The following is a 19,559-nucleotide window of genomic DNA, read 5'->3' on the forward strand; positions in this document are numbered from 1 at the left end:
TTTGGGGTGCAGGGGGGGGGTGTATGGATACTTGGGGTGCGGCAGAGCTCCGTGGGCCATGTGGGGGCAGGTGGGGGGCACACGGATATTTGGGGTGCAGGGACGGGGTGCTGATGGGGTTTGGGGTGCAGGGGGTGCTCAGTGGGTGCCGCGGGAGGTGTTTGGGGTGCCGTGCAGGTGCGGTGAGGTTGCCCGGGGTGCCCCCCTCCCGGCTCCATTTCCCGGAAGGGTCCGGAAACTACAACTCCCAGCAGCCCCCGCGTGACGTTACTTCCGGGTGTACGGGGCGGGGCTCGGTGTAGTCGCGAGCGGGTGAGCGCGAGCCGTGGGGCTCCGTGGGGGTCGTGGGGGGAGTCGGGGGGGGCGTGGGGGGTGTCCGGGGGTTGCACGGGGCGGTGGGGGGGGGGAGGCTGGGGATGGATGGTTGGGGGGTCCACGGGCGTGTGGGCAGGAGGGGGAGTGGGGGGGTCGTGGGGCAGGGGTGCAAGAGGGGGGTGGGAGGAGCAGGGGAGTGCGTGGGGAGTGGGAGGGGCGTGGGGCAGGGGGGATGTTATGGGGCAGGGGGATCTATGGGTCTGGGGGGGAATCTATGGGTCTGGGGGGGACTAATAGGGCAGGGGGTCTATTAGGACAGGGATGTATGGGTCGGGGGGATGTATGGGGCAGGGATGGATGGGAGCAGCGGGGGATGGGGCAGGGGGGGATGGGTGGATGGTCGGGGGTCTCGGCAGGCTGTGGGGGGGTCCGTGCTGCCCCCTTCCCCCCCGGTGTCCCCAGGATGGAACGCGGGTGTCTGATGGAGACCTCGGGCAGCGCGGCCGAGGAGGAGGAGGAGGAGGAAGAAGAGGAGGAAGAGGAGGAGAAAGCACCGGAACCGCGACCCAGGACCCGGTCCAACCCCGAGGGTGCCGAGGACCGAGCCCTGAGCTCGCAGAGCAGCGTGGGAAACCGCAGCGAAGGGGGAGGGGGAGGCGGCCAAGCGCCGACGAGAGCCCCCCGGCCCCCACCCCACCACCCCGATGGCACCGCCTGGCCCGGCCCCGCCACCCACCCCGAGGTCCAAGTGAAGACCCCGAGGGTCAACTGCCCCGAGAAGGTGGTGAGTGGGGGGCAGGGGGGGCCCAAGCTGCAGAGCAGAGGGGTTGGGTTGGTGGAGGGACCTGGAAGTTCATCCCACCCCATCCCACCCATCCCATCCTGTTCCTGGTGGTTCCAAGACCCATCCAAACCTGGTCCTGAGCTCCACCAGGTTTGGGTGATCCCACCCCCAGTTTGGGTGCTCCCAACCCCCTCCCCACCAATCCTTTCTCCCCAGATCATCTGCCTGGACCTTGCAGAGGAGATGGCTCTGCCCAAACTGGAGTCCTTCAATGGGTGGGTGTTGGGGGGGGGCTCTGGTCCTCAGGACCCCTCCAGGGGCCCCGATTCCTCCATCCCCACCCACTGGGTGCCCTGGGGGTGCTCCCAGTCCCACCCCTGAGCTCCATCCCCTCGGCAGCTCCAAGACCAACGCCCTGAACATCTCCCAGAAGATGATCGAGATGTTTGTGAGGACCAAGCACAAGATTGACAAAAGCCACGATTTGCCCTGGTGGTGGTCAACAACGATGCCACATGGGTCAGCGGGGACCGGGGTGGGGACACGGGGTGGGGACGGTGGCTCTGTGCCCCTCTTACCCCCCTCACCTTCCTCCCCTCAGCTCTCGGGGTTCACCTCCGACCCCCGGGAGGTTTGCAGCTGCCTCTACGACCTGGAGACCGTGGTCTGCAAATCCTTCAGTATCCAGGGGGACAGGGGGAGAGCACCCAGGGAGGGCCCTTGGGTGGCAGGGGGGATCCTCTTGGGTCCAAGAGGGGTTTCTTGGGTGTAAATCGGGTCCTCTTGGGCCCAGGAGGAGTTCCTTGGGTGCAGAAAGGGTTCTTGGGTATAAATGGGGTCTTCTTGGGTCCAGGAGGGGTTCTTTGGGTAATAAGTGGGGTCCTCTTGAGTCCAGGTGGGGTTTCTTGGGTCCAGGTGGGGTTTTTGGTGCAGGAGGGGTCCCTTGGGTGCAGGGGGTGGGTGGGGGGCTGTCCCCAGGGAGGGGTGGGTGTCCCTGTGCCACCATCACTCCTTACCTGGGGCTGCAGATCTGGAAGGTCTCTTCACACTGATGTGAGTCTGGGGTGACGGGGAGGGGGGGGCTCCCACCCACCAACCCCCCCTTTTCCTCCTCCCCCTCAAACTCACCCCAACCTGGTACCCGAAGTGGTGCTGGGGAGGGTGCTGGGGGGCTCTGGGGGGGCGGTTTGGGGGGGGATTCTGGGGTGGGGGTTCTGGGTGGGTTCTGGGGTGGAATTCTGGGGGGGGGTTTCTGGGGTTCTGGGGGGGTTCAGGTGGAGTTCTGGGGGGGCTCTGAGGGGGGTTTTGGGGTGGGTTCAGGTGGGGTTCTGGGGTGGGTGCTTGGGGGGCTCTGGGGAGGTTTTGGGGTGGGTTCTGGGGTGGGTTCTGGGTTGGGTGCTGTCAGAAGTTGCTGGAGCTGTAATGAGGTGGAGGGGAAGGGTGGGGGGGTGGTCCTTGAGCATCTCCCCCCCCCCCACCCATGGGTGCAGCCAGCAGAAGATTGAGCTGCCCGTGACAGAGAACATCCAGACCATCCCCCCCCCCTACGTGGTCAGAACCATCCTGGTCTTTGGGCGACCCAGTTGCCAGCCCCAGTTCTCCATGTCGGAGCAGATGAAGGCAAGTGAACCCCGACCCCTTTCACCATCTCCATCTCTGTGTCCCCCCCCCCCAAAAAACCCAACCCAAAACCGGAGTTTTGGGGTCTCCCCCACAGAAGATGCTTCACTGCCCCTACTTCTTCTTCGACGTGGTTTACATCCACAACGGGCTGGAGGAGAATGGAGGAGAAGATGAGCTGGAAGGTGATGATGATGATGATGATGATGATGGCTTTGGGTCCAGGAGGAGGTTTTTGGGTCCAGAAGGGGTCTTCTTGGGTCCAGGATGGGTTTTTTTGGGTGCAGAAAGGGTTTCTTGGGTGTAAATGGGGTCTTCTTGGGTCCAGGAGGGGTTCTTTGGAAATGAGGTCCCCAACATCCCAACCTTTTCATTTTTTTTCCCTTTTTTTTGTTTTTTTCCCTTTTCCAGGAGATGTTTGCCTTCTTCAGCAGCTTGGACACCAAAGGCACCAACTACAAATACGAGGTGGGGGTGGTGGGTCCAGCCCTGGAGCTCCACAACTGCATGGCCAAGCTCCTGGCCCACCCCCTCCAACGACCCTGCCAGCCCCACGCTGCCTACGGGCTGCTGGAGGGGGGGGACGAGACCCCCGAGGGGGAGGCCACCGTCTGACACCCCCCCTACCCCCTGGGGACATCACCCCCACCTTGGGGACACCCAGGGATGGGGAGAAAGAGAAATGAGTTGTGCTGAGCTTGCTGGTGTGGTTCTGGGGGGGTCGATGGGGGGTTTTTGAGAGGACTTGGGGGTTTTGGGGGAGATGGTGGGATTTGGGGGGGATTGAGAGGGTTTGGGGGAGTTTGGGGGGGCTTTGGGAGAGTTTGGGGGGGTTAAAGGAGACTTGGGGGGGGGTTGAGAGGGCCTGGGGGGGGTTGGGAGGGGTTTGGGGGGATTGGTGGGGATCTGGGGGTGTGGGAGGTTTGGGGGAAGTTGTGGGGTTTTGGTGGGGGTGTGAGGGGATTTGTGGGGGGTCTGGAGGGTTTTGGGGGGCTTTCGGGGGGGGTGGTGGGATTTGGAGGAGGTTTGAGGAGGTCTAGGGGGATTGGGAGGGGCTTGGGGGGGTTTGAGGGGGAGTTTTTGGGGGAGCTGGAAGGGACTGGGGGTCTGGGGGTGTTTTAGGAGGGTCTGAAGGGGTTTGGGGGGGGGTTCCCCCATCCTGCGTACCCCTAGACGGGAAGGGGACAGAAGGGGGCTTACGTGTCGTGGTGGGGACCTTCCGGGGGTGGGGAGGGGCCCACTGGGTGGTGGTACTGGGAGGCACTGGGGTTACTGGGAGCACTGGGCAGTACCGGCAGCGCTCGCTAGGGGGGCGCGCTAATCACACCTAACGGGGTCGGTGGGCGGGGCCTCTCTTCCCAGCCTCCTATTGGCCGCCTCCTCAGCCAATGGGAGCCGGCGAGCGGCGGCGGTGGCGGGGCGCGGGATTTCGAAGACGCGGGAAAGGGGAAGGGTGAGGGGGCAGCGTGCGCATTGCGCGGTGCGGGATGCGCGGGGAGGGGCGGCGCGAGACGTAAAGGAACCCCGGAATTCGGGGAAGGGGGGGGGGGGGGGGGATGGAGAATGGGGGACACGGGAATGGGGACACCGGAATGGGGGACACCGGGGATTAGGGAGGGGGGGAGGTCACGTGGCCCCGCGGGGGGCTCTGCACGTGCGTTGCAGCGCTACAGGAGCTGCAATTGGGGAGGGGGAGGGGGGGGGTTGGGGGTACCCCGGGATGCAGGATCCCGGGAATGGGGGGGGAGCCCCTGGCACTGCCCCTAGCGCCAGGGAGGGCGGTGCGGGCACTGGGGGGGTTTGCAGGGTGCAGGGGGGGGATCCCAGTGCCAGGGGACACGGAGTGTGTGTGTGCCCTACCCCCCCCCCCGCACCGATCCGCGCCACGCTGCGGGGCTGCTGGCGCTTGTGTGACCCCCAAGGGGACACTGACGGCCGTGCCCCCCCTGGGGGGCGGGGGATGAAGCTTTGCTCCCCCCTCCAGACCCACCCAGGACCCATCCCGAGGGGGCTGCGGGTGCTTCCAGCTCCCCCTGAAGAAATGGGGGGGCCCGGAGCTCCGGGACAAGCCGCAGGACCACGCGTGGCCCTCGTGGGGTCCCCGGGGGTCGCCCCCAGCCGAGGGTGAGATCTCTGGGGTGCCCCCCATTTTCGGGGGGGGGTGGGTGGGCTGTTAGCTGGGGCTGAACGCTGACCCCCCCATCACTGTCCCCAGCCCCGGGGGGCTGCAGGCGCTCCGTGTCCTTCCTGACCGAGGACGGGACCGACGGCACCGGCTGCTCCGGGCCCCCCTGGGACGGACCCCTGAGCAGCACCCGCAGGTCCCTGCTGGAGGAGCTGGGGGGGGGGCTGCGGTTTGGGGGAGCCCCTGCTCTTTCTGGGCTGTCTCCCGGAGCCCCCCTCCCTTCCCCCGTGGCCCCCCGGGGAGTTCTTGGGGGGCTCAGTGCCCCCCCCGCAGCCCCTTGCCTCCAGCACCCTGCTCTCTGAGCTCCCGGAGGGTCCCCAAAGCCTCCCCCTGGGGGGAAGGACCAGGGACCCCCCCTGCGCTGCGCCCCAGGGGGGACATCGGGGACCCCCCAGTGCTCCCCTGCCCTGCACTGGCTCCGTGGCACTCCGGAGCCTTGGGGACCGTGACATCCCGGGGGCTGCTGCTCAGCGCTGTCCCCTTGTCCCCCAGGGACCACCCATGGGCTGGGCGGCGCCTGGCAGTGCCCCCCCGCTTGTCCCCAACCTGGGGACGAGGGGACCCGAGGCAGGGGCGGGGGGTGGCACCGCAGCAGCCTGGGACAGCAGTGGTGACACCGAGTGCTTCGTCAGCGCCCTGGAGTCCCTGGAGCCCAGCGAGGCCGGGGGGTCCCGGGGGTCCCGCACTGCTGCACCCCCCAGCCCAGAGCCAGGGGGGGTGGAGCGGGGGAAACCCCCTCCCCCAAATGGCGCTGTCACCGGGGAGTCGCCCCCCGTCACCCCCCCGGATTTGGGGGGGGAGCTGGAGGGCAGACCCGGGGGGCTCAGGGGTGGGGGAGCTGGGTGCTCAGTTCCAAGCGTGCAGCCTCCGGGCTTCCCCCCTCCCCGGCACCCCAAGACCCCCCTGCAGCCCGTGGCCACTGGGATGTCACCCCCCGGGGCCAGGACCCCCCCAGGTATCTCCACGTCACCCCCCGGACCAGGAGTCGCCTCCAGGCTGCCGCACTGCGGCTCAACCCCCCCCCTCCTCCTCCTCTTCCTCCCTCTTCGACGAGACCCTGGAGATGCCCCGCAGACCCCCCCCGGCTCCGAGCAGCCCGGGGGGGTCCCCAGGGACCTTGTCACCACCTCGGGGCACCGTGTCACCCCTCGGGGTGAGGATGGAGAGGGGACAGACTCTTCGGATGACACCCAGATCCTGCCTGGAGACCCCACCTCACCCCTGGGGGCCACCAACTCTCCTGGCTCCAGCCCCACCGTCCTGCTGGCCCCTGGGGACCATGGTCACCCCCAGGACCCCCCCGGCTCCAGCCCCACCATCCTGCTGGCCCCTGGGGACCATGGTCACCCCCAGGACCCCCCCGGCTCCAGCCCCACTGTCCCACTGGTCCCCGGGGGCCACGGTCACCCCAAGAACTCCCCCTGTGTGGTTGGCAGGGTGCTGGAGGGTGGCTCTGGCCTTCAGGACCCCCCACCCTTAGGGACAGGCCAGCCCCCAGGACCCCCCGGGAGCTTCAGCCCCCACCCCCCGCCCGGCAGCCCCCCGGTGACTCCGGGGACCCCCATCAGCTGCAGCACCCACTGCTGGGAGGAGCAGCTTGAGGACGAGGAGCAGGGACAGGCACCCACGGAGGGGCTCAGCCCCGAGGTCACGCGGGTCCAGGGTGGGCAGGTGAGTGCGGTGCCACCCCCGCACCTCTCGGATGAAGCTTTGCGGAGGAAGCTGCGGGCGCTGGGGGAGGACCCGGGACCCGTCACCCCCCTCACCAGGGGGCTCTACCTGCGGCGGCTGGAGGAGCTGGCACGGGGACACCAGGGGACAATGACGGGTGAGCCCCGGGGGGACCCCCCCTGCCCACCCGGATGGTCTCTGAGGTGCTGGCATGGGGATGGTGGGGGGCTCTGGTGACCTTGGTGGTCCCTGGTGACCCAATGGTGGTCCCTGATGCTGCTGTGGCCACTCCAGGGCACAGCCCCGAGCTGGTGGCTGCTTTACGGACCGGCCACATCCCCGACTGTGCCCGGGATGAGCTGGCACTGATCCAACAGTTCGAGCGCCCGGACCGGAACCGGCGCTGGCGGGAAGGGGTGGTCAAGTCCAGTTTCAACTACCTCCTCCTTGACCCCAGGTAGGCAGAGCCACACCATGGCCCCCCCCGTGTCCCCTGTGCCAAGGAATTCCGAGAGGGGACTCCAGGGGCACATTCAGCCCTCTCCCCCCAAAAAACCACCCCAACCTGGGAGTTTGCACTCTCAGAACCACCCAGAACCTGCCCTTGCGGTCCAACCACCTGAGCCCGGTTGAGTGCTTCAGGACCTTCATCGAAGCCATCTTCTACGTGGGGAAGGGGACACGGAGCCGGCCCTATTGTCACCTCACCGAGGCGCTGGGACAGCAGCGGGCGGGGAGGCAGAAGGTGGGATGGGGAAAGGGGAGGAAAGCAGGAGGGGCTGGAGCCAGGGTGGGGGGAGGTGGTGACAATGGCAGCTTTGTCCCCCCCCAGGGCTGCCCCAAGGTCCGGCGCATCCTGGAGATCTGGGAGAGCGGGCAGGGCATCGTCTCGGTGCTCTGCTTCCAGAGCTGCGTCCCGGCTGAGGCGTACACACGGGAGGGGTGTCTGGTGGAGGCTCTGGGTGAGGGGCTTGGGATGGGGGGTGGGGGGAGGGAGATGGTGCTCTGCCCCGGGATGTGGGCTGGGGGGGATGCAGCCCCCTCTGGGGCACGCAGGGGTGTCTCTTTGGGTACAATCACAAATCCCCCCCTCCCCAAATCACCTTCTCCTGCAGGGAAAACTGCCTGGGAGTGGGGGCTGGGGGGGGCAGGGGGCTGCCTGCATCTCTGGGGGTACTGGGGGGGCAGGGGGCTGCCTGCATCCCTGGGGGTGCTGGTGAAGGGTGGGGGGCGGGGTCTGTGGATGCTGACCCCCTCCCTCCAGGGCTGCAGACCCTCACCAACCAGCGGAAGGGACACTGCTATGGGGTGGCAGCCAGCTGGCCAGCCCGGAGACGCCGGCAGCTGGGGGTGCACATGTTGTACCGGGCCATGAGCATCTTCCTGGCTGAGGGCGAGCGGCAGCTCCGGCCCGGGGACATCCAGGGGGGGACATGAGGGTTCCGAGTGTTCCCATCCCCTAGGGTGTCCCCAACCCCCCCAGGAGGTGGCTCTTGGGTTGGGTTTTATGTCGTGAACACTGGCGAGAATTCATCTTCTTTTTTTTTTTTATCTTTTTTTTTTTTTCCCCCTAAAAAGGTGATAAATAAATCCCGGCAGGGGGTGTTATTATTTTTTTTTTTTAAGTCAGACATCCGAGTCGGGAGTCTCTGCTCAGCCGTGCTCTCAGACAGCTCCTCTTCCCTGCCCCCCCCTCCCAACCCCATCACCAGCTCGGAGGCAGCTGAGAATATAACACGGGTTTACTGCGTGGGATGGCACCAGGACAGCGCGTGGCCGGGAAGGGGGGGACACACGGAGCCTCAGCACAAGCGACACTGGGGACAAGCGACGTGGTGGCAAACAGAGGGTTAAGAGCTGTGGCCGGGCACCCGCGGTCACCTGGAGCTGATTTGGGGAGGGGGGAGGGTGTAGAACCGTGATTTGGGGTCTGGTGTAATTTCTGGGGACCCTCGTTGCATCCCCCGGTTGTGTCCCCTGAGCAGGGGGGGGATTTGGGGAACGATCTGAATTTGGGGGTGGTTAAAATTCTCATTAGGGGGCAGGGGGCAGCTCAGCCCCAGCGCTGGGGCCAAGGGGGGGATTGTCACTTGTCACACGGAGTCCCCGTCATGTCGGGGCTGGCTCGGAAGGACCCTTCCTCTTCTCCATCTACAGGGAGGAGGGGGGGGGGCTCAGCCTCGGGGAAGGTACCTTGCAGGGGGGGGTCACGGTGAGAGCCCCTCGAGAACGGGGCCAGAGAGGGGGGGGGTCTTGGGACAAGTGTGAGGTCTCCGGGGGGGCTGTTTCTTTGGTTTAGATGGGGGGGGGGGGGGAAAAGGGGGAACCACAGCAGTGAACGGCTCCCACCCCCCAACACGGCCGGGAGCCCCCCCGGGATGGCACCCAGGTCCCCCCCTTGATACTTCTCATGTACCTTCTGGGTCCTGCCCGGCTGCTGGCAGAGGGGTGTGAAGCACAGAGGGAGGGGCTGGAGGGGGGGTCTCCAGGAGGGTCTTCCTTTGGCCAGCACCCCCGCAGAGTTGGTTCGGTTGCTCCCGCGTTGCTCTGAGCCCTCGGGGATCCATCCAGGAACTGTCGGGCAAAGCGATGGGAATCTTGGAGTGGGTGGTGGGATCCTGACGGGGATGTGGGCCGGGAGCCGAGTGCTGGGGGGTCCCGGAACAGTGGAGGAGCTGGGGAAGAGCGAGTGGATCGGATATTGGGGGAGGGGGACTGGGGGGGTGGCTGGGTGGTGAGGATGGCTCCGAGGAGACAGGAGGGGACAGAGGGTTCTGCAGAAGCCAACGCTGCGGGACCGAAAGCGATGGTGGCTCGGGATGTGACAGCACAGAGGGTGGCACTGGGTCGGGGTGGGGGGGGGGGGAGCTCGGCTCTGGCGTTGTCCTCCCCGCCACATCCACACGAGTCCCAACGGGGGCGTGGGAGCCCACGGTTCTTCTGGCCACTCGGGTCACCTCCTGCTCCTCCTCTCCTGGCCAGGCAGAGCCGAGCTGTGCAAGCGGGAGGTGCGGGACGCCCCGTGCGGGGCTGCCGGCGACAGCGGTGGCTCCCGCGGTGGCTTTTGCGGGGCTCACAGAAGCAAAATCCCGCGGCTGAGGCCCCGCAGCTCTTGGCTTCTCCTCCTTGAAACAATCCCAGCTCAGCTCCTCCAGCCCTGGCTGGGAAGGTGCTGCAGCCAACGCGCTCTCCTCAGAAAAGCCTTTGAGAATTCTTCCCCTTTGGCTGCGGGTGGGACCCAGCTCCCCGCAGCCGCCTCCTCTCCCTCCCCGGGCGGTCGCTGCGGGAGGACAAGAATACTACAAAGAAAGAGGGTGAAGACGCTCCAGCGGCTGTGGTCCCATCCCCGAGGGGACAGGGACCGGGTCTGCCGTGTTCCCGCTGCTGGCCCCACGCATCCCTGCCCCGGGGGAGCCTCCGAGCTCCACCGTCATCTTCCGACGGGGCCGGGAAAGAAAAGGAGCTGAGCTCCCGGCGAGGGCAGCATCCGCCGCATCCCTCCGCTCCTGCAAAGCCTTCTTCTCCTCCTCCTCCTCCTCTCCGAAACGTCTCTCCCATTGGAGCAGCCCGGTCACCGCCTCCTCGATGCTTTTATTTCTTTTCTCCTTGCCCGTCCCCAGCTGACGTCTCGGGCTCCCACAGGACGAACTCGTGGAGCAGCGTGTTGACCGTCTCGGGACACTCCATCATCACCATGTGGCTGCCTTCGTCGATCACCTTCAGGAAGGCGATCAGCAGGATCTGCGGGGAGCATGGAATGGGTCGGAAGGGACCCTGAAGGTCACCCAGTTCCAACCCCCCTGCTATGGGCAGGGACCCCTCCCACCAGCCCAGGGGGCTCCGAGCCCCCTCCAACCCCCAACACCCCCAGGGATGGGGCAGCCACAGCTCCTCTGGGCAACCTGGGCACACAGGGGCTCATGGAATTGGGGGGAGGGTCTGCAGCTTGCCCATGGAGCCTCCTCAGAAAGGGCTGTGCTGTGCCCACTGCCAGTTTGGCTACTGGTGACTGTCCAGTTGGGGTAACTGGGGAATTGCTGGATGCAGAGGAGGCTGCCACACCCAGGGGAGCCACACCCAGGGGAGCCACACCCAGGTGTGGCTCAAAGCTCCTGATGTTTGGGTGTGTTTCAAACCCTTCCAGACAGCCCCCAACCTTCTGCTGGAAGGCAGAGAGAGGGGTTCCCTGTCTCTTCCAGCTTCTCTGTGCAACCAGGGGCTCCTTATCCTCAGAGCAACCAATTTCTCCCAAAAATCTCATCTCCATCTCCCCTCTTCCCAACAAAAGCCATTCCTCCTCGTCCCATCACTCTCCTAAAAAGCTCCTCCCCACCTTTCCTCTAGGTGGGTGGTGGCAGCAGCCCCCGGGATGAGCCCCCCCAGCCTCTCCCCCCCTTTACCTCAGCCATTCGCTGATCCTCCTCTACGGGGACGAATTTGTCGTGCATGCCGTGGACCAGGAGGACGGGCACAGCCAGCTCGGCGTGGTAAACCTCATCCCCTTCGGGCCAGTACTGCCCACTCATCATGGCCCGGAGCACGAAGGAGGAGACATTGAAGGCGTTGCCTTCCTTCAGCAGCTGCTTTTCTTTGGCACCCTGGCGAGCAAAGCCAGCCCTGGGGGACAAAGGAGTCACCCACTCTGGTGCCTTCAGCCTCAGAATGGTGCTGGGATGGGAGTTAGGGGGGGAATTATGGAGGCGGGGGTGTCCCTGCCCTCGCTGGGGATGTCCCCAGGGTGGCCCAAGGGACAAGTGTCACTCACTTGAGGAAGCTCCAGGCCAGGCACGGGGAGAGGCAGTGCAGGACACAGGTGGGCATGTTGAAGATGGAGCAGAAGCTGGGTTCCAGCGCCGTGGGACCCCCCCCATTGATCATGATCACCTTATGGACCAGGTCTGGGTACTCGTGGGCGAGGAAGGTGCAGAAGGACACCCTGGGGGAGGACACAGAGGTGGTGGGAGTGGGGGCTGTGGCCAGAGCCTGGTTTACACCCCCTCACTTCAGCCGTGCTCCCCCTTTTTGGGCAGGGGAGCCCCGGGCAGAGCCCAGGCAGAGAGGTTGAGCCTTGAGGGTTCACTCCTGTGCAGACCAAAAATGAGGTGCTGGGACCCCCCCTGAGTGCTCAGCAGCCTGGATCAGCCTTGTCCTGATCTAATCCTGCCCAGGTAGCAGCCAGCCTTGGGCTCTGGCTTCTCTCTGCTTTCTTCCCTGCTTAGAATTCACCTAATTGACTTTCCCGGGTTTACTCTATTTATAGGTTCCAGCTTCCCTGCCTGAGGATGGGCTCTGGGATTAGCTGGACCCAGGGACACCCAGAGAGGATGTGGGAGATCAGAGCTGAGGGATCAACCCAGAACAGGAAACCCCCCACCCCCCCAACCCCTCCTCTGTTTCTCAGCCACCAAAGCACCGGGTTCGTTGGGATGTTTGGTGCCAAAGTGGGGGTGAATCCGTGCCCGGGGACCCCCCTAGCCCCTTACCCGTAGGAATGCCCTATCAGGATGTTCCTCTTCTTGGCATAACGCTTGAAAACAGCCCTCATGTCCTCTGCCAGGGCGTAGAAGGTGTAGGCAGCAGCAATCTGGGGAGCTGAGCTGCAGCCGTGACCGGCCAGGTCGGGAGCCACCACCTCGTAACCCAACTTGGTAAAAAAGTCCAACTGCTCCTTCCAGATATCCAGCGAGCCTCCCACCCCGTGGATGAAGAAGAGGACGACGTCTCGGTGCGTCCCTTTGCAGCTGGTGATCTGTTTCTTGCAGTCGATGTTGATGACTTTTTTGGGTTTGCGTTTCCGACGTTTGCCAGCGGGGGTCGGAACCGCAGCCCGGGACCCGCAACCCGGAGTCCCGGCAGGTCCCGGAGCCGGGCTTTGGGCAGCCAGCTCGGAAAGCTCCAGCTCCACGGTGCTGTTGGGTTCTCCCGAGGCGTTGTGACAGTGGAGGATCTCGGAGGGGACGGAATCCCCCAGGTTCTCGATCACCAGCTGCCCGTTGCGGTACACGGTGATTTTCCTTTTGCAATGCACCGTGCCCCGCTCCGGGCCCTCGGCTGGGGATTCCTCAGGTTCCGGAGGGGTTGGATGGTTGGGTGTGCTGTGTCTGATCCGGAGGATCCTCCCGGGTTTCACCTCCATGAAGCTGTAGCCGTTGCTGGCCTCAAGGCTGTCCAGGGGCCCCACGGCGTTGGTGGTTTTGCCCATCAGGCAGCAGAGGAAGCCATCGGTGATGCTGGTCAGCATTCTGGTCCCTGCAGGCAAGAAAGGGAGGGGAAAGGGGTGAGTAAAAAGCTCCGAGCACTCAGTGAGTGCTCCCTCCCCACATCCCCAGTCCAACACTAGGAGGCTGTGGCACTGTCCTTGCTGTCCCCAAGGCTCATTCCATGACATTTGTTCTTCCAGATGAGCTCAGGAGGAGGTCACAGACGTGGGGACCACCGAGCTTGGCCAAGGTAGGAGCAGATGCCAGGTAGGAAAGGTTGGTGACACCGGGAGCATCGGTGCTGGGACCAGAGTTTGATGCCATCCCAGAGGTGCAGAGGGGTCTGGGGAGGTCTCTGCCTCCCCTGGTTGGCAGCCTGAGCTGTGTTATTATTGATGAAGCCAAACTCAGTGAATTATTGATGCTGTTGGGCAGAGAGGGATGGAGCCAGAGCTGTGCAGAGGGGCTGGCACTGCAAGGGGCGACTTGGGCTGCAGGAACCAAGCCAGATCCCTGTGGGAGAGCTCTGCCTGCCCTTTTCCATGGATCTGATCCTTCTCTGTGCTTGGGGAAGCCAAGGCTGTGCCCTGCTCAGAGAGCCCACCACACCATGTGCTCCCAGGGATGCTCTGCTGGGAGCTTCTGGCTCGTGGCTTTCCCCAGTTCAAACCAGTCTGTGTGCTCCAGGGAACCCTTCCCTTGGCAAAGAGGGAGCAGCTTATCCGGGGAGCTGTGCCAACCCTTCGGCTTTGATCCTGAAGCCTTTGATCCTGGCCCTGCTCTGCTGGGGATAGTGGCCCCACAGCCACACAAGGCTCTGGGTGCTGGATTGTAAAGGGCTGGAAATGCAGCAAAGCTGGTGTTCGGGTGGTCCTGGTCCCCAAGGTGTCCCCAAGGTGGGACACAGCCTTCCCAGCTCTCTGCAGCTCGTTCCTGGCCTCCCGTTCCTCTCCTGGCCACCAGCACATCCGTGCGGGATGCGGCGGCACCGAGGGAGCCATCCAAGGGCAGGGAGCTGAGAAAGGAGAAACCAAATCCAGGTCCAAATGCTGGCAAGGGATCAATCCTCTCTGCTGAGCCTCAGGAGATGGGCACCAGCCTGGCTGGAGCCCTGGCTGGAAGGTGGAGGGAAGGTCAGGTCCATGGCTCCTGATGTGCTGGGGCTGCTCCTCCTCCCCCAGCTGGCAGTGTTGGTGGAAAATCCAGAGGGAAAGGAGAAAACCAGGCAGAGCCCCCAGGTTTGAAGTCCCCAGGAGCTCTGCCCCTGGCTGGGGAGGGTCACATCCTGCACCTGCCCTGGCTCTGGTTCCCTGAGACCTGGACTTGTTTCTGCCTCTGATCTCCATGTCCCAAGGTGCTAAGGGTCTCTGTGGGGCTTGGACACAACTTCTGGGCAGAGCTCCTCCAGGCTGCTGAACTTCTCAGGATGAACTCAATTTATCCCTCCACTTCCAGAACTGATTTTGCTCTGATTTGAGGCTCTGGCAGTCAGGAGCTCTGAGGACAGATCCAGGGGCTCAGGCTCAGGCCACCCACCAGCACCAGAAGGAGCCTGGATCCCTCTGCAAGAGCCAGGATGGGGTCAGGCTCCCCTTGGATGCACCCAGGTTGGAGCTGGGGCTCCAGGACAATCCCTGCAGCTGAGAAAGCTCCGGATGGATCCCGGCCATCCCAGTGGTGCTGTGCTCAGGAGGGAAGGGGGGGGGTTCAGCATCTCAATTCCATCTCAGACTCCATCTCGGGGGGGTTGGGAGGTGAAGCCCTGCCCGTCTCCCACCTCCCACCAGCCCCCTCCAAACCCCCCCCCCCTACAGCGTCTGCCAGAAAACATCAAGGGCAGCTCCTGCTGGAGGTGAAGAAAAGGCTGGAAATGGAACCAGATGGATGGGAAGAACTTTGCAAAGATGTTGGTTACCATGGTGATGAGCTGCATCTCCCCCCTCCTCCCTGCATCCCCTCCATCCCAGCTCCTTCCCACTGCTGCAGATTTCAGCACAGCTTATGTAAAGCAGAAGTTTGGGGGGGGGGGGAACCCCATGGGGGTCCCCAAGGCTGAGGGGGTGGCACAGGACTCGGGAAGTTGGATGGCATCAACCCCAAGCTGATACCCACATCCCAACCCCCCCAAAAATGAGGTTGTCCTGAAAAAACCTGCTCCCAGTGGAGAAGGGATGTTTGGGATTCCATGGGGAGTCCTCCAGCTTCACCCTCCCCACTGCCACCGGGAACAACCCAGGGCAAAAAACCCCAACAAACCCAAATAAACCCAAATAAACCCAAATAAACCCAACTTGGTGACCTACTTGGGGCTGCAAAGCCTCAGATTTTACACAGCTCGATGTCCCCGTGGCACAGCTGGGAAAAACCAGGATGAGATCCAAGGCGGCAGAGTGGAGAGCAGAAAGCTCCACGAGGATCCTGACAAAAAGCCATGTAGGGCTGACACAGAGCCCACGGGGGACACAGAGCCCACGGGGGACACAGAGCCCACGGGGGACACAGAGCCCACAGGGGACACAGAGCCCACGGGGGACACAGAGCCCACGGGGGACACAGAGCCCACAGGGGACACAGAGCCCCTGGGGGACACAGAGCCCACGGGGGACACAGAGCCCACGGGGGACACAGCAGGAGAGCCGAGAGTGGAGCACAAACCCCCCCTAAAAGCCCCCAAACCTCCCTGGAGCCTCGCGGGGAGCAGCAGGGATTGAACGGCTCCGAATTCCTTGGGAATGCCGGGAGGGAGGAGGTTGGGATGTGCTGCAGCCCGGATCCCACCCGATCTGTGGGATCGGGACCTGTCAGCTCTGCTCCCGTCCCCGCGGGGCTCACGGGTGACACACGACACGCGTGGGGAAGGGGAAAACATCCCTGTGTTTTTCCCAGCTTCCCTTGGACACTCATTCCCGGGGAAACCGCAGCACCCGGGATGTTGGAGCTCCCGGCATGCAGGGAAATAAAATAAAATAAAATAAAATAAAATAAAATAAAATAAAATAAATCTCCACGCTGCTTTGTTTTAATCCCGTAAAACAAAATCCCCGCAGGAAGATGGGAAAAAAAACCTCTCAGGGGGTGGGAAACACCTGGATTTATCCCTTCGATCTGGCTCCCTCCCCTCCTGACACCATGGGAATGGTTTTTTTCGGGAATCAGTCAGCAGGAAGGGGTTTTGGGGGTTTCTGGGGGTTTTGGGGTTTTTTTGTTTTTTTTTTTCTCGCTGGTACAAAGAGCAAAGCACGGAGGCTCCTCGGGCTGCGTTTTCCCCGAGGGGAAGCGAAATCCTCCCCAAGGGGTTTCCTTCCCGATCCCATCATTTTGGGAGACGCCAAACTGCTGGGAATTAAACGTGATCAGCCAAAAAAAACCCCAAAAAACCTGCACGGCGGGGCCGGAGGGGGGGGCGAGACATGGGGTGTGCTGGAGGCAGCTGGGAAGGGAAAAATGAAATGAAATAAAATGAAATGAAATGAAGTGAAATGAAAATAAAGTAAAAACAAATAAAATAAATTAAATAAAAATAAAATAAAATAAAGTAAAATAAAATAAAATAAAGTAAAATAAAATAAAAACAAATAAAAGAAAATAAAGACAAATAAAATAAAATAAAATAAAGACCTTTTCTTCCTCAGAAAATAATAAAAAAAACGACTTTACAAACCAAAAGATTATGCAATGCCCAGAGAGGAGTTAACCTGGGTCTGACCTCCCAAATCCTTCTTAAACCCCACGCCCCTTTTTTTTTTTTTTTTTTTTTTCCCTTCCTCCTCCTTCATTTCCCAAAGCGCTCAGAATTCCAAAGGGATGGCGGTCGGGAAGGGAAGGTTGGATTCCTCTGGTGGGAAAAACCATTGGGAGAGAAGGAGGAGAAAGCAGCAAAAATAAACCAGAGAAATAAATAACAACTAAATCCTGCAGAAATCCTTCCCCTTGCTCCGGGCAGGTGCTCCCTGGGTTTCCCACCGAAAACCCAAAGGGATCGGGGAGGCAGGAGAGGAGGAGCAGCTCCTGGGGCAGAGCCAGCGATGGTTTCTGCCATTGCATCACGAGCGGAACCATTCCTGAACCATTCCTGAAGTTTTTTCATTCCCCCTTGTCAGGTTTTTGATTCCCCCCCTTCCCCCCCCCTCGATCCGGGGCTGAAGAACACGGAATTATTTCATCCCAAATCGCTGCCAAGGGATGGGGTCCCCTTCTCCCTCCCCTTTCCCACCCTGTGTAACACCTTTCAGATCCCTTCTGAAAAAAAAAATTAATATATATATAAATAATAATTAAAAAAAAAAACCAAAAAAACCTACACACATACCAAAAAAACCCCACAAAAACCCGCAACCCCAAAAATGAATAAAAAAAAAACCAAACAAAAAAACCCCCAGACCCAAATCCCCCAATTTTTTTGGCCATTTCTCCCCCTGCCCCCCCTCCAAGGCACCTTCGTCCACGCGGGTTTTTGCCCCCCCAAAAATGGGGAGGGGGTTTTGGGGGATGCTCACCTCATTTATCGATGCTCGGGAGGTGGAGATGGCAAAGGCAAGGCGGAAATTTCCCAAAAAAAAGAAAAAAGAAAAAAAAAAAAGATGGGGGAGAGGAGCGGTGCGGGAGCTGTGCGGGCTGCTCGGCTTCCCACCTCCTCCGATTACATCTTTTTGGGTTTTTTTCTTTGGGGGGGGGTTTATCTGCCGGGGGAAGGATGGGGGGATCCCTTCAGCTCAGCTCAGCCGCTCTGCAGCCCCCCAGGTTTCTCCTTGCCCCTTCTCCCCATCGCAGCGCTTTGGGGGTGCTGTTTGTCCTTGTCGCCTGCAGCCATAGGAAGCCCCTAAATCCCTCCTAAGGAGGAGGGCTCTGGGCGTGACAGACACTGGAAGCCGCCACTCAGGAGCCCAAGCATTCGCCCTGGATTTTTGCCCCTTTTTCCAGAGGGTGATTTACCCGTTTCCCTTTTTTTTTTTTTTTTTTTTTTCCCGTTTTTTTCCCCATCCCAGGAGCCACGAGTGGGGAAGGATGGGGATGGGGGGGGGGGGGTGGGTGGGAAGGGAGGACCAAACAGCAACACGGGAATGTCTCGGGTTTGTTGTTGGCTTTTTATAATGATGATTAATTATTTATTATTGATTTATTTATTCATTATTTATTGACTGATCGATTTATTTGGCAGTCGGGGGGGGCTGCAGTCCCGACTTCTGCTGGGAACACCCCAAACCACCACCTCCTCCTTCCCCTCCTCCTCCTCCTCCTCCTGGCACCATTTTGGGGAGAAAAGCAGCGAGGTGAGGACATCACCCCCCTGGGGTGGGGCCTGGGCCTCTCCCCCCAAGAGCGACCCCAATGCTGCCAGCACAACCCCCTGGCTAGGAATGCCCCATTCCGGGACAAAAATGCCCCGTTCCGGGCAGATTTTCCTCTCTTTTCGCTTTGTAACAGGGACGAACCCCCCCACCCCCCCCCCCAGCGATCCCAGGCCTAGAAGGTGAGGCCCAGGCCGGCTCCTTGCTGCCGTCGCCATGGTAACGGCGCGGCGGGCCGGGAACTACAACTCCCATCAGCCTTGGCGTCAGGCGAGGGGGGGGAGCAGCCAATAGGAGGCGGCGTTGCTGCCGGAGGGAAAATGGCGGCGCTGGGGCGGCTGTGGCCGCGGGTGTTCGGCTGCGGGTAAGGGGGGAGGCGGGCGGGGGGGCTGGTACCGCCGGGTTGGCTTTTTCCTCACTATTTGTGTTATTATTTTTCCCTTTTCCCCCAGATTTTTCCTCTCCCCGCCGCCCCGCCCCGCTCTAGGCCGCCGCTTCCCTTTCGACCCTTCCGGTGCCGGTTCGGTGCCGGGGTCACCCTGGGCCCTCCCGCAGGTCCGCAGCAGAACCCGGGGGAACGAGTACCAACCCAACAACCGCAAACGCAAACGGACCCACGGCTGGATCCGCCGGATCAGCACCCCCGGCGGCGTGGCCGTCATCCTCCGGAGGATGCTGAAGGGAAGGAAGTCCCTGACCCACTGAAGGTTCTGCCGAACCGGGCCCGGAACCGCCGGGACAAAAAGCAGGGGTTCGGTTGTCCCCGGCACCGAGGGGTTGGGTGTTTCAATAAGGGAGATTTTCCGTGTTTTCTGTGCCTGCTTCAAAGATAAAAGCTGCGGGGACACCGAAGCTTCGGTTTCCTGCGCTAAGAAACCCTAAAATTCGGTTTTTTATGTGGTGACCAAAGGCAGGACAAGGGGGGGACACCTGGGGCACAGGACAAGGGGGGGACACCTGGGGCACAGGACAAGGGGGACACCTGGGGCACAGGACAAGGGGGACACCTGGGGCACAGGACAAGGGGGGACACCTGGGGCACAGGACAAGGTGGACACCTGGGGCACAGGACAAGGGGGGGACACCTGGGGCACAGGACAAGGGGACACCTGGGGCACAGGACAAGGGGGGGACACCTGGGGCACAGGACAAGGGGGACACCTGGGGCACAGGACAAAGGGTGGCACTTGGGGCACAGGACAAAGGGTGGCACTTGGGGCACAGGACAAGGGGTGGCACCTGGGGCACAGGACAAGGGGGACACCTGGGGCACAGGAGGTTCTGGGTCAGCATAACATTATTTTTTTTTCATCCCGAGGTGACCAAACCCTCCTGGGACAAGTGGCCCAAGGAGGTTCTGGAGTCTGGAGGGTTCCAACACCCCCCTGGAGGGTTTCTGGGTGCCCCACACTGGGGTGGTTTGGGCTCCCGTGGTCCCTGGGACCCTCCCCGTGATTTCTGGGCAGGCGGGAGCAGGGAATGAGGGAATTGTAATG

The 19,559-nt window shown here is 62.2% G+C and overlaps 3 protein-coding genes across 3 annotated transcripts; 2 read left to right on the plus strand and 1 right to left on the minus strand.

Moving 5' to 3' along the window:
* The first annotated feature begins 245 nt into the window (after positions 1-245).
* On the plus strand, positions 246-3,382 carry BABAM1 (BRISC and BRCA1 A complex member 1). The gene is given in 11 exon segments (XM_030466603.1): positions 246-312; positions 778-1,099; positions 1,316-1,374; positions 1,499-1,578; positions 1,581-1,618; positions 1,701-1,779; positions 2,128-2,152; positions 2,590-2,719; positions 2,817-2,882; positions 2,884-2,904; positions 3,131-3,382. Coding segments are annotated over 10 exon segments (1,023 nt in total). The 5' UTR covers positions 246-312; position 778; the 3' UTR covers positions 3,335-3,382.
* Positions 3,383-8,302: 4,920 nt separating this feature from the next.
* ABHD8 (abhydrolase domain containing 8) lies at positions 8,303-17,591 on the minus strand. The gene is made up of 5 exons (XM_030466601.1): positions 17,272-17,591; positions 12,059-12,824; positions 11,341-11,511; positions 10,976-11,192; positions 8,303-10,316 (listed from the first exon to the last, which is right to left on the minus strand). Exons 2-5 carry the CDS (start codon positions 12,814-12,816, stop codon positions 10,167-10,169), a joined length of 1,296 nt encoding a protein of 431 aa, XP_030322461.1. The 5' UTR covers positions 12,817-12,824; positions 17,272-17,591; the 3' UTR covers positions 8,303-10,166.
* Positions 17,592-18,353: 762 nt separating this feature from the next.
* On the plus strand, positions 18,354-18,947 carry MRPL34 (mitochondrial ribosomal protein L34). Its single transcript, XM_030466616.1, has 2 exons — positions 18,354-18,427; positions 18,516-18,947. Exons 1-2 carry the CDS (start codon positions 18,384-18,386, stop codon positions 18,766-18,768), a joined length of 297 nt encoding a protein of 98 aa, XP_030322476.1. The 5' UTR covers positions 18,354-18,383; the 3' UTR covers positions 18,769-18,947.
* Positions 18,948-19,559: the final 612 nt, after the last annotated feature.

Source organism: Calypte anna, chromosome 28, assembly GCF_003957555.1.
Source record: "Calypte anna isolate BGI_N300 chromosome 28, bCalAnn1_v1.p, whole genome shotgun sequence".
NCBI lineage: Eukaryota > Metazoa > Chordata > Aves > Apodiformes > Trochilidae > Calypte > Calypte anna.

Excerpts from the sequence above, each read along its gene's own strand:
- ABHD8 (XM_030466601.1), bottom strand. The coding sequence starts at position 12,816 with ATGCTGACCAGCATCACCGATGGCTTCCTCTGCTGCCTGATGGGCAAA. Across the intron at positions 11,512-12,058 it reads CTGATAGGGCATTCCTACGG|GGTGTCCTTCTGCACCTTCC; the intron begins GTAAGGGGCTAG and ends GTCCTCCCCCAG. Across the intron at positions 10,317-10,975 it reads AGGATCAGCGAATGGCTGAG|ATCCTGCTGATCGCCTTCCT; the intron begins GTAAAGGGGGGG and ends TGCTCCCCGCAG.
- MRPL34 (XM_030466616.1), top strand. The coding sequence starts at position 18,384 with ATGGCGGCGCTGGGGCGGCTGTGGCCGCGGGTGTTCGGCTGCGG. Across the intron at positions 18,428-18,515 it reads CCGCGGGTGTTCGGCTGCGG|ATTTTTCCTCTCCCCGCCGC; the intron begins GTAAGGGGGGAG and ends CTTTTCCCCCAG.